Source organism: Anolis sagrei, chromosome 1 (assembly GCF_037176765.1).
Source record: "Anolis sagrei isolate rAnoSag1 chromosome 1, rAnoSag1.mat, whole genome shotgun sequence".
NCBI classification, from domain to species: Eukaryota; Metazoa; Chordata; class Lepidosauria; order Squamata; family Dactyloidae; genus Anolis; species Anolis sagrei.
The window spans coordinates 183,972,713-183,986,378 of NC_090021.1; the positions used below are offsets into that span (position 1 = coordinate 183,972,713).

Consider the following 13,666-nt stretch of genomic DNA (forward strand, 5'->3'; position numbering starts at 1 on the left):
TACACAGTGTAAACACACACATAGTCTATGGCTTGAAATGTTAATGTCTGATATTTATTTCAATAGCTATATTCCAGTACAGACATCTGTTCAGTTGTATCAACTGAAAATAATAAATTTGGACTGGCACTTTGGCTGTTTCATTTCACATACATTGTAAAGCTAACACAAAATGACAAAACAGCAAAAGAACTGTATAGTGATTAATGTCACTAGTTTTGTGACAATGGAAATGTAAACCTCAGCAGAATCATAGTGAACAGAAACTATAGGGGAAACTGAGATGGGAGAAAAGGTTAGTAGGAAATCCCTGTTATCCAATTGAAAAGTTAAATATCCACATCCAGTCCTGTGGTCAATATCTTCTGCAGAAAATGATATTTATATTCTGAGATGAATTGCGCATGATCTTTTCCTTCACCTTTCTTTGAACACTGAATATAACACAACACATAATACAAATGTAGCTTTTGCTGTTGATTGTGACACTGAGGAAATTAGTTGTAACAGAAAATAGTTTGACTTCTATGGGTTATTTCCTGCTAGACCTCTTCAGTTAATTGTTGAATGGCGCATCAACACTACAACAAATTTCATTAATTCAGTGGATTGACTCCAGTTGGGACTGACCATATGATGCAGGCTCAGTTGTGCTATACTGATATTACCAAGAAAAGAGAAGAAAGAGGTAAAATGTGCAACCAGATGGGGTGTGTATGCATTCATTTCATTAGAAATGCCTCATTGGGTTCCAGTGTCAGTAGAGTAAATACCACAAATGAATGGGTTCTGTTCATTATCTTATTAGCCCTCTTTCATCATTCAGACAGAGGTGAAGGTTCATGATTCTTCTGCAGTAACAATGGTCTTCTCAAACACTGTGAGATTCTGTGGCATTCCGAAACTAGTAGTCATGTTTTGTCCTCAAATGCCCCATAGTTCATGCAATCTTGGACATTATGGGAAAATCAAATGGCCTGTAAGAGTCAGCCGCAAAAATCAGTTCTGCTGTTCATCCCAAATAAAGGAAAAAAGAAAATAAAATTGAGTGAGAGCAGCAAGACTACATGTGATTTCAAATGAACGATGCAACTAATAATAAATCTCCGTGTAAGAAAAAGGGAGTTGCAAGACAAAAAGACTCTGCCATTCTGCCTTGATGCTGTGCATTTATTTAAAAGTTTAAATACTCGGTTTTTATTTAAAAGTTTTGTTCTGTCCACAAAATGACTGTAAAATCCTTTTTTGATGATGGATATGGAAAACAAGACTATTTCATTGGTGACATGGAATAGATGTTGACACTTGGCTAATGTTCTAATTTCATGATCACAGGAAATGTTTTACTAAGTGACATAATTAATCATTTTGGCTGTTAGAAACAGAGATTGAACTATTGTAATTAAAAGCATTTGTGCAACATTTTGAGGAAGACAGTCTCTTTTGGAAATATTAAATTACAAAAATAAATGTGGGCATTAAATTTTTAGCTCCTGCAGCTGCAGAAGCAATAATAGATGTTGCAGAAGCTAAATGGGGGCACTATGCCATGCCAACAATGCCCAACTTTGTAGAAAACCTTCCTCCACAATTATTCTTAGGTATGCCCTGATATGATCCTTTTTTGATTCCCATGATATGTGAAAAGTTATTTGCTTGTCAAGTTTGGGACTGTGATAATGAGGAGAAAAAGTGAAAATTTAGAAGTGGCAAGTAGATGCACTGGGATTGGCCTGGGTGTGTATTTGCACCGGATCTACAATTCTTTCACTAAGTCATATAACTGATTCCTTCACTACTGTTCATATGATTAATCAGCAGGCCAGATTAGGACATTTTGAAGGCCATAACACTGTCAAGTTTAAAGTCCCCCAAATGTATCGAAATCATACATAGAGAATTACTCTGAATACTGAAACTTAAATCATATGATGCTCACCATTAGTTACACTGCTGGGCCTTCTAGGAAAAGCTATATAATAGCAGGTTTAAAGCTGCAACATTACTACCCCTGCCCTAAGGAGACATTTATTTGGCTTGTGCATCAATCTGACTCTGTCAATCTTGGCATTAGGCAGATTTATCTGGAAGGGTGATCCATGGAACTCCATGGGCTTCCAAGGATTTGTTTACTAGTAGAATATGTCCCCAGCCCTCCCTATTCTGAGTAGACTTCTTGAATACAGAGACAGATGGGCTGAGACCCCATGAGTTTTATAAGCGCTAGTTGAAAGCATTTTGTTCCATCACTGTTCTAGTGTCCCTTGGTAATCAGTTGGGCAGAGAAGGGACCCATTGTTCATATTGCTTTATGACCAGGACAAACATGCCAGCTTTGGAAGTCTGCTGTGAAATCAAATTTCACAGGGATAAAGAAAGTCTACATCTTGGCAGCTGAAAAGCAATGCAAGTCAATACTTAGGATGCATCTACTGAAGTTGGATACATCATCTAAATCAGGCCCGAATCCCAGGAGATACTGGGTTATTTAAACCCAGTTCCTCCTGGGATTAAGGTCACACACCCTCCCACAATTTTCTGCCTTGATATTCTGGAATATAGGGCTGTGTGGAAGGGCCCTGGAAGAGACATCATTGTTCTTCTTCCTTCTTTTTTAAACACAGTTATGGAAAAATATGACCAAGTTGTATGGCCCAGTTGGGATCATGATACAGAGCTGATAAACAATTATCTAGCTGCACAACCTGTGGCCCTCCATGTGTTTAGGCCTCCAACTCCCAGGAGACCTAGCCAGATTGTCCAATGGTCAGAAATTCCGGGAGCTGAAGTCCAAAACATCTGGAGGGCCACAGATTGCATAGGCCTGTTGTAGAGCAATGGTTTCCAAATTTCATTTTTCAGAACCTGTCACTTCCATCAGTCCCAGCAAGCATAACCAATGCCAAGAAACTAAAATCCAACAAAGTATGGGAGGCATTGATGCAGATCAAGGTAGATATTACATGATAACAATGGTTCTCAGAATTTTTTTTATTCTGTTCTTTCCCAAAGAGGGCTTTTTTATCTGATTCTTCTGATCCCTTGGACATTTAAGTACCTTGGTCATGCTCATTCTTTTTCTTTTGTATTGTGGCAATAGTGGGGAAGTAAAATAATTATCTGATGTAAGCAAGGCCTTGGAAACAGTGACTCTGGTCTTGAAAGCCTTCCATAGTCTGAATACTGTTTGTGCTAATGTAGGTTCCAAGTTTATGGCAGACCCTGTCCTCAGTCTACTTTACTGAAGGCAGAAGTAAAAAAATGTCCAGCACGGATGGAAAACATTCACTCTTCAGAAGCTGATGGATTGAAATGCCCATCAATTCTAGCCAACATAGCCAGTGGGTGGAGGGATGTTGAAAGTTGTGGTCTTGACATAATTCCTTATTGGTGAATTAAGGCCTGGTTTTTTAAGCTTGTTAAAGAGTTAGGAAAGAGTAGAGGAAACACAAAAACCATCAAAACTGCAAACACATTGATGTAGCAGCTTTCAAAGTGAGTGAAATAAAACCAGTGTTAATAGAAAAGAAATGTCACCCCAGTTTTGTTCCCTGTCTGAAAAAAGAAACTCTCCACTGCAGATCAAGAAAATCCTGAATGGAGCTTGGTTTCAAGTCAAAAAGCACATATGGAAAGTCATGCAAGGCAAACAGCAATCATCCAATTTTCTTCAAGGCTCCAGTCTCCTCCAATTTATGAAACTGGCTTAATTTCCAAGAACACCTACTCACCTAGAGGATGTGGATTCCCAAGAACATAATTTAGATGTGGTTCTTTTCTAAATCACAGGAAGTCACAGATAATTGTCTTTACTAAAGGTTGGATTTTGCAACACTTTTAATCCATAGACACTTTTGAGAATGCTCTCGTCTTAAATGAGGCAATTGGAGTTGCACAAACCCCAGCTATGCACAGCTGTGCTTCTTTCTCAGGGGTCTTAACAGAAGGGATTTTTCCAAGCCATTCTTGCTCTACTCCCTTGCAGTTCACATCCAAGCAAAGCTCCCTTTCCAAACAGTAAAGAGAGCCAAGTCATCCATTAGGCTGTGGTAGTAGAGGGGAGAGGAATTGCTGAAAGGGGATAAGAAACAGTTGGGCTGTAGAAGAAAGGGCAGGAGAATTAACCACATAGTCAGGGAAGGCAGAGAGCAAAGCTACCCACAGCACTCTTTGGGAACAAACCCCCTGCTGAACTAATGAGAGCCTTTTATGCCTGACTTTGGGAAATGCTCCTCTGCAAGAAACCAAGATTCCTAATAAGTACATATTGAAACTGGGCTGGCAGCTTTCCTTTCCATCCCTGGTTTGGAAATCAAGCAACACATCCAAGCTAATGCTTGCCCTAATACCCTTTAGCACCACATGAATATGAAGTCAATAACTAGGGAAGTGGGTTACTTGTTCCTGGCTCAATCCGTACCCTTGTATGCATGTCTAGGCAGTCCAGATAGCACCGTTATTGGCAAAGAGTCAAACAATTCCTGGAGATCTCACATCTTAAGCAGCCTGCTCCCCAGAATATAAACAATAAATCCAGGTTATGTTAACTTTTGGTTAGTTTGGAATTTAACACAGGTACTTTAAAAACTGTTTTTGGAGATGCCTCGAGTACTTCATGTCTTACACTTGAGAACTAATTCTTGATAGAATCTGTCAAATTCAGTTTCTCAGGGTCTTTCCAGACAGGCCTAATATCTCAGGATCTGATCCCAGGTTTTCTGCTTTAAACTGGATTATATGAGTCCTCGCTGCCAGATAATCTGGGATAAACAGAAAACTTGGAATCAAGTCCTTGGGATAGAAGTTCTGTCTGGAAGGGCCCTCAGAGTGCATCTATAGGGTAGAATTAATCCAGTTTGATATCACTTTAACTGGCTATGAGATCCTAAAATGTGTAGTTAGGTGAGACATCGTTACTCTTTGGCAGAGAAGATTAAATATCGTAAAACTACAATTCACATGCTTCTATTGAACTGAGCCATGGCAATTGATTTTACAGTGTCAATACAATCCCCAGTTTCCCATTTCTCTAATTATAATATCAGTTTATTATGACCATTGAGAAGTTTTCTACTCTTAAATTTGATTTGTTTTAAAAATCTATTTTTTAAAAGTCTGTAGGAACCCTGGAGGTGGTCAGAGAAATAGAGGCTGCATAATTAAACAAGTTTAATTAGGTAAATGCTGAATTAATGTTGTTGTCTGCTTATTCCAGAATGCACTTGCATGGTATCTCTTATTGAAAATGGTCACTTGCTAATTTCATTTAATCTACTGCAATGTATATAAGTGACCATTAGATAAGCACTAGGTTTCTGAAGGTTGCTACCGGGATTGTGGCGCAGCTGGCTGAGTGTCAGCTGCATTAAGATCACTCTGACCAAAAGGTCATGAATTCGAAGCCAGCCCAGGTTGGAGTGGGTTTCCAACCAATTGTGTAGCCTGTTGTCGACCTTTGCAATCCGAAAGACAGTTGCATCTGTCAAGTAGGAAAATTAGGTACCGCCTTAAAGTGTGGGGAGGCTAAATTAACTATTTTATGGGGCCATTAAAAAAAAGACTCTGGCAAGCACTCCAGCTAAAAGCATGCGGGGAATGCAGAAGTACTTCATCAGTGTCACAGATGGACAATGAAAGCAACAGCTCCCCTGGCGGCCAGAAAAAATTAAATAGCCTCTGTCTATGTCTGTATATGTTGTATGTCAAAATTGCCATTGAATGTTTGCCATATATATGTGTACACTGTAATCTGCCCTGAGTCCCCTGCGCGGTGAGAAGGGCAGAATATAAAAGCTGTAAATAAATAAATAAATAAATAAATACCATGATTTGTATTGTCATTAAAGCATCCTTTAAGAATGACAATTTAACATAATAACTAAAAAAAAAGATTAAAGTCAGTGCTGAGTACAAAAGACAATGCCTGAAGCAATCTTAAGTTGATTTATTTCTTAAATGACTAATGAATGTGGCCTGTAGTACATGTATTCTTCTAGTGGTATGTTTCATGAAGGGCAATTTGCATGTGTCCCTTTTTATGGCACAGTCCACCGATTCATCATATTTATGTTTAAATACAAAAATACCCAAGAGGCCAATCCTATTTTCATTCACAATTAAAACAGGCTGTTTTGAACTAATGGTTTTACCTATGGATTGACTTATTGTCCAACAATTGAGTCAATGCATCACTTAGGACTAAATAGGAGTCAAGCCAATGTCAATTGTTTGCAGAGGCAAGCAAAAATGAAATGTAATTGAAAAACCAGAAGATAATGAATGTATTTTTTGAGTTCATGCCTAAATCCTTATTGTAGATGACACATCATTCCATCTGTCCAAAGCTTCCCTGCAGAAGTGGAAATCTAAAGCTGATTTTTACATTACTTCTACCACATGTGATTGCTGTTTTCCCATGAATGAACTGCAACGTGAACATCTGAATCTAATACACACAGGATGGGTGGGCCATGTAAAACATTATTATTCACCCAGTGCCACTGGCCTCTCAGAAAAGTACAAAGCTGGTAGGGAGTTCCCACATGGTTTGTCAATATTGAAAAATTATTATCAAATTTAGACATTAATGTTGTGGTATGAGATCCTGCCTTAAGGAAGTGGGAAGTACAGCATGGAGGTAGCATATAAAATGATTCCTGGTAGAAATAACTCATGTCTCAAATGGTTTTGTGATACTTTAAACTACTCATTTAATAGGCAGCATACTTATGTCACGTTTCTCTATACTGCCAAGAGCTCAAAGTTGGGCATCTCCCTTTTAGAAAAAGTGGATAAATGCCCAACATTGTGGTGTTTCCCCAATCTATCTAGAACAGTGGTTCCCAGCATGTGGTCCATGGACCACAAGTGGTCCCAAAGAACTAAAATATGGTCTGTGGCCTCACCGTTACTACACTGTGACATCAAGTGTGATTTGTCTTGCAAAACCCTCTTATAGTGCCGAGGCAATGGGGATGTCAGGAGGGGAGAGGCTGACTACCCATGAAAGCACCAGTCAGGAGGTGCGACAGCAAGCCTCCTGACTGCTATTTCTTTTCCTCCTCCCTCCCTCTGTGTGGAGCCATTCCATGTGGTGTCTGGAAGCAGGGGCACCTTGGTGTAGTTGTTGTTAAGCCTGTTCCTGGGGTTATTTGAGGTGCTGATTCAGAAAATTGCATTGGATAGACCGCATCAACTCTAGATGATTAAATATGATTTTCTGTGGGCAAGCAGATGGTGACTACTGGGTGACATATGTTCTGTGTCAGAAACTAGAGCTGATGTGGTCTATCCAATGCTATTTTCTTAATTAGCACCACAAATAACCAAACCAAATCTAAAGTTGACCGAAAGTGGATTTGTAACTCTTTTTGGTACTAATGTTGGAGAGTGCTCACTGGTCATGTGGCCTCTTGTCAAAAAAAGGTTGGGAACCACCAGGGCCGTAGCCAGAAAAAAATTTCGGGAGGGGTTGAAATCTTCGGGGGGGGGGGGTGGTGGTTGAAACCTGCCTCCTAGCTCACGCTGAAGCAAAGCTCACCGCAGGGGGCAACCACCTCCACCAAGTCTGTCCTCCTTAATGAGAGTATTCAACACACACACACACACACACCCAACTTGGTTGCTTTGCTACATTGGCTATTGCTGCAAGTAATGACAGTGTGAATAAATTGTGCTTGCAGTTCTGGAGGGACTCTTAATTTTTTGCATCTCATAGACTTAGCATGGGGATTTGGTTAACCAGTTAAAATTCATGAGTTTTTTTTAAAAAATCTGAAACATTTCGGGGGGGGGGGGAGTTGAACCCCTAACCCCCCCCCCCTCTTGTTACAGGCCTGGGAACCACTGATCTACAAAGTATTGAAAAGGAAAAAAACATCCAATTGAAAGCTAATATATTTTATTAATCAATTTACACATTTTCTTTATGTACTTAAAATAGCCAAAGATATCAGATGAGTACACTCAGGCCCCTTCTACACTGCCATATAAAATCCAGGTTACCTGCATTGAACTAGATTATATGGCAGTGTAGACTCATATAATCCAGTTCAAAGCAAATGTTGTGGATTATCTGCTTTGATTATCTGGATTATATGGCAGTTCAGAAGGGGCCTAAGTGCCAAAGTTTCTTCAATAGGATGTCAGTTCATTTACTGTATACTGTTTTTTTCTTTTTATGAAGATCTTGTTTTTATGGATATATTCTCATTGCTCAAGAGGAAAAGTACAATAGTCTGTGAATTCTTTAACAGCATGATAAGGATTTGTACAATTAAATATCTCAGGTGTACTTATCCAATTAATTAACATGTTTACCATTTCTAGGAAAAGGCTGGAAATCATAAAGTGAAGTGGATGGCAACTGCAGTAGTAATGGGGACATGGATATGAGGATAGAGGCATATCATCCACCAGGTGGCCTTTCATTCTAGTTGAGAACATGTTAAGTTGGAGTTCTGAGCCAGAAGAGAGTTGACTCAAAGAAACAATCCAGAAGACATCAGATTACTTGACCTCAAGCCTAGTAAGATTTAGAAGTTAGAAAGAGGCCTAACATGACAACCACTTGGCAACAATCAACTACCCAAATCCATAAATGATATTATACCTGATTATAAGAGCAGCAGCAATGGAACAAAAGGATGCAGGGCAAGGCATTTTAGAAACAAGATGCTACAGTTGGAAATTCCCCTATATTGCCATAAACAGAATCATGGTCTCCATCCATTTCATTTCCCCCATTTGGTATTTTTATTTACTATAATAAAGGATAAAAATACCAACATTGCTGAGAACTAAACGCTGATTATTCTATTTAATGCACACTTAGCAGCTTCCTTAAAGTCTTGCCAAAACCTTTTGGCAAGCTATATTAAGAAAAACTATACATTAACATTAATTTGATACTAACCATATAAACAGTATTGTCAACACATAACAATTTAAGGCATCGAAAAATTCCATTCTCATCTATGCGGATCCTTGTCTAACTGCAGCTTCATTGCCTGCGTTCTATCTCTCAACACTTTGAACAGCCTCAGCCCAGCTGTTGAAAATTGCATCCTTTGTGGGAAGCAGTGAAATAATAAAAAAGTGAGATTGATTGCAAAATACAAGCATAGTGATTTGCATCTTATGGCAGTCTGCATTCCAATGGAAATATGTTATCTTAGGGAAAAATAAGAAATGTTCTGTTTGCAATTTTGGGGGTGTGGATATATCACACGTATTATGGCAAATGAATTGCTAACCAACTCTAACCAACTCTTACAGAACCTAGGTTTGCACTGAAATCATGATGTGGGGAAGCATAAATATCTGCAAAAGGCATACATTTTAATATGCATTTGGATTCTTTGTTACATTATGTCCAGAACTGATTCCAGAACTAAACAGCCTATCTAAATGGACATTGATTGCATGCATCCGAATCTACTACAATTTGTGGTGGGGCATAAGTACCTGAGTTCAATGAGATATGAAAAGACAAGTAAAGGAGAAAGTTGCTTCATTAACATTGATCGGTGTGCTGAAATTATTCCTCCTTTCTTTCATTTTGATTAATGTCTGATTGACTGTTAATCAATGAATGAATGCTTGTTGTTACTGAAATTGTCAATGAAAGAGTGGGGAAATCTAGTCCTTCCAGATTCCCATTGCCATCAATTCCAGCCAATGAGTAGCCAATCTGAGGGATGGTGGAGGCAGGGGTGGCTCAACCCATTACGCAAAGTAAGCATTCGCAGTATAGTTGATTTTGCCCAGGGGCGCTCTTGAGGCGCTCTTGGGGGAAAATAGACCTTGACATATGCGAGTTGTAGTTACTGGGATGTATAGTTCACCTAAAATCAAAGAGCATTCTGAACTCCACCAATGATGGAATTGAACCAAATATGGCACACAGAACTCCCATGATGAACAGAAAATATATATCAGTAATTGGTTGGGGGGGGGGGGGCACCAAAATACTGTTTACTTACCATTGAAAATTACCTAGGGCCGCCTTGGATGGAGGGAAAGTCCCATTTGGAGGACTGAATGTGCCTACTCAGGATGGATCTAAATTGCCCTAGGTTCCAGCATGTAATCATGGATCATCTGCTTTGAACTGGATTATATGAGCCTACACTGCCAAATAATCTGGGATAAGCAAATATTCTGGGATCATTGTGTTGTTGAAGGCTTTCATGGTTGGAATCACTGGGTTTTGCTGTGAGTTTTCCAGGTTTTATGGCTATGTTCCTGAAGCTTTCTCTTCTGATGTTTCACCCACATCTATGACAGGCATCCTCAGGTTGAGCAGTCTGTTGGAAACTAGGCAAATGAGGTTTATGTGGAATGTCCAGGGTGGGAAAAGCCATTGAAATCCACAAGCATGATGTGGACAATTTCAACAGAAAGGAGGAAACCATCAAAATGAACAAAATCTAGCTACCAGTATTTTTTTAAAAAAGCCTCTAAAATCAGGACAGTAAATAAAGAACAACATTCAAAAATAGAGGAATTCTAGACAAGAAATAATCAGGGCCAGCTGACACCTCCCAACAAAGGATTCCCCCAGGCAGCAACCAATCAGGCATTGAAGCTGCAGGGGCATTCAATGCTAATCAAAGTAACCAATTGCAATATTCACACTTGTCTCAAACAAACAAGAGTTCTCTCTCCCACCCTGGATATTCCACAGATATATAAATCCAACTTGCTTAGTTTCCAACAGACCTTGCAATCTCTGAGGATGCCTGCCATAGATGTGGGTGAAACATTTGGAGAGAATGCTTCTGGAACATGGCCATACAGCCTGGAAAACTCAATGCAACCCAATCTGGGATCAGATCATGGGATATAGGGCAGTGTAGATCCAACCTCATGGTATAGCATCAAATAGTCAAAAGTAGGGTTTAAATGTTGTTTCTACATGACATATGAAATGAAAAACCATAGATTTGTGGTGGGGAGAAATTTATATCAAAACATGCCTTTGAGATTGGCATTATGCAATGAAATTTGAGTTTTTTCTGCGTGGTATCATGCATGTCTTAAAAGAAATCAGATTTGAAATGAGTTGTTTCATATGCAGTCTTTATAGTACTGCATATGAAATAACATAGACAACTATAGTTCTACTTCTTGCACTCTGTATTGACTTTCTCATAAATTAAACTTGCATTTAACCAGAAGAGAATCTGAAGCTAAAATACCATATTTCAAGCATGGAGTGTTTTGACATCCATTAATGCGAGTGATCATTTTCCTACAGTTTTAATTATGAATTGTGTAAGTGTGTTTGATTGTGCAGCAAAGTTGTCATGAATTTGTTTAATCAATCTAATTATGCATTGAGTAGTGGCTGGTCCCTCATCATTTGGGCAATGAATCCACTCTGGGTTTTAGGCTAAACCTGAAAGGAATGATCTAGGATGTTTCATATTTTAGAGATAGGGTTTATAACTTTGGACAACTTGTTTAATGTCCTCATTGAAGCCTGGAACAGATTCCCTGCCCCAATGACGGGAGAGCCACCAACTAATGTTGCATGTATTCATTTATCCAAGGCACATTTTTGTTTTTAAAAAAGATTTCAAATGAGTGCAGCATGCCCAAAGCTCTAAAAATATCCACTGATTCAAACACTGAAAATGAAAACAGACTTCAAAATATCAGCTTTGCCAAACAAAGAGGTAATGGGAAATCTACTCATTTTCAAGCAATGTCTTTTTCATTGTGTGTGCTATATACAGACACTCCCCAAGTTTTGTGGGTTTGTTCTTAAGTTGAATTTGTATATAAGTTAGAAGAAGTACATTAAGTGCAACTCCAGTAAAAAATATATAGGTTGTTGTAGGTTTTTTCGGGCTATATGGCCATGGTCTAGAGGCATTCCCTCCTGACGTTTTACCTGCATCTATGGCAAGCATCCTCAGAGGTAGTTCCAACAGACCTCACTACCTCTGAGGATGCTTGCCATAGATGCTGGCGAAACGTCAGGAGAGAATGCCTCTAGACCATGGCCATATAGCCCGAAAAAACCTACAACAACCCAGTGATTCCAGCCATGAAAGCCTTCGACAATACAAAAAATATATACTTTTTAGCTTTGGATAGCATAGAGCTTAACACCCCTGTGGTGTTTATTTTTCTGCCTGTGCCTCTGTTCGGAAAATTTCATCTCACTTTCTGTCCCTGTCCAAGTTGGATTTGGAAAAATTGGGCTTGTTTTGGATGCAAGGATTAGTGGGAAAGCTTCAGTGAAGACTCCTTTTCCCCATGATAACTCTTTCAGGTGTGAATTTCCCTTCTGAGGGGTAGATTCTCTCACTTCCTGTTGTCTCACCCCCCTTCTTAACTATGGGTAATTTGTAAGTCAGATGTTTGTAACTCTGGGACTGCTTGTACAGCAGTCATGTTGACTCAGACATAGAGCCAATAGTCTTTCACTGAGCTTATTCCCTGGTCTGCATGTTTAGCACTACAGCTTCATTTGTGCCAGCTGGTCATGTTTGAGCTTGCAGCATCCTCTGATGAGTGATGGAGAAAGCTTGGAGATGTATGAATACATCAAACCTTCAGTTTAATTCTCAGATTTAAAACATGCATACACACTATTGAAAAATCTTTCTCTACAGCTCAATAAAACCATTCTGAGTTGCAAAACTATTTGCTTTTACATTCAAGTCAATGTATTTTACAAGATTCCTATCCTTGCAATACCAAAGCAATGTTTCATATAAAACAACAATCAGTCATGTCTCAAATGGTTGAACATACAGCCTAATGACATATGACAAACAAATTCCAATTTTTTTGAACTCAGACTCACCAATCTTATCCCAAGAACTCAACCACTAGGACATTCCCAGTGCTTGTCAAGCAACGCATGTAAAAGACACAAAACCAAAGAACATGCCAAAGAATGCTGCCTAAATCAAGTTTCTTTCCTTTTTAGGCTGTGCCTACTTCATACTGCAGAACTGAGCAGGATCCAAGTAGCTCCCAAAGTTGAACTGGCAAAAAAGCTGAATGGATTGATCCAGAAATAAAACTGATGGGGAGAAAAATGTGGTTAAAATCCATGAAAATTCTTTTAAGTGGGAATTACTCACCATTTTGTTGTGCCAAAATAACTGACGATTGCCACACAGCAAGGAAGAGCAAAAAGACTCCTTGCACACAGCTCATCATGTCTAAATGGTCTTAGACATGAGACTCTATGTGCAAAAGAGAAGGTAAAAAAGGGGGAAGAAAAATCAAGAGAGCACCATCAACTGCTTCCTGCCCTGTCAGACACCGGGCCCCTCCACAGAACTCAGCCACAGACATTCCTTTGCTTTAGCCTTAAATAGGGAAAGAGCTGGCTTCCTAAACTTCCCAGCCCCTTTCTGAAACATGAGAGGTGATCCCATCCCCTTCACATAAGGCAGGATGATTAATATTTCTTTTGGCCTTGCAGAAGAAACAGGCAGCTGAAGCAGATACATAACACATCTGGAGCACTTCTGTCTGCAAGGCTCGGAGTGTGTAAGGAACACATCCAGCCACATGTGTGTTAGAATGCATCACATACAAAGTAAACATGTAGGATTCATGTGTGATCCCCTATGTCAGTTTTATCCTGCATATCAATGGGGAATAACATTTTGTTTGACTTTGTAATAAAGTCTTCTGT

General features: G+C 39.2%; 1 protein-coding gene across 2 annotated transcripts in view; it reads right to left on the reverse strand.

Annotated features, from left to right (window-relative positions):
* COL3A1 (collagen type III alpha 1 chain) overlaps positions 1-13,333 on the reverse strand; it is a 95,317-nt gene extending 81,984 nt beyond the window's left edge. For both annotated transcript variants that reach the window (XM_067470989.1, XM_060780392.2), the window contains exon 1: positions 13,104-13,333. In XM_067470989.1, coding sequence (XP_067327090.1) covers positions 13,104-13,182 — 79 coding nt within the window. In that variant the 5' untranslated portion in view covers positions 13,183-13,333. The remainder of the gene's footprint in view (positions 1-13,103) is intronic.
* Positions 13,334-13,666: the final 333 nt, after the last annotated feature.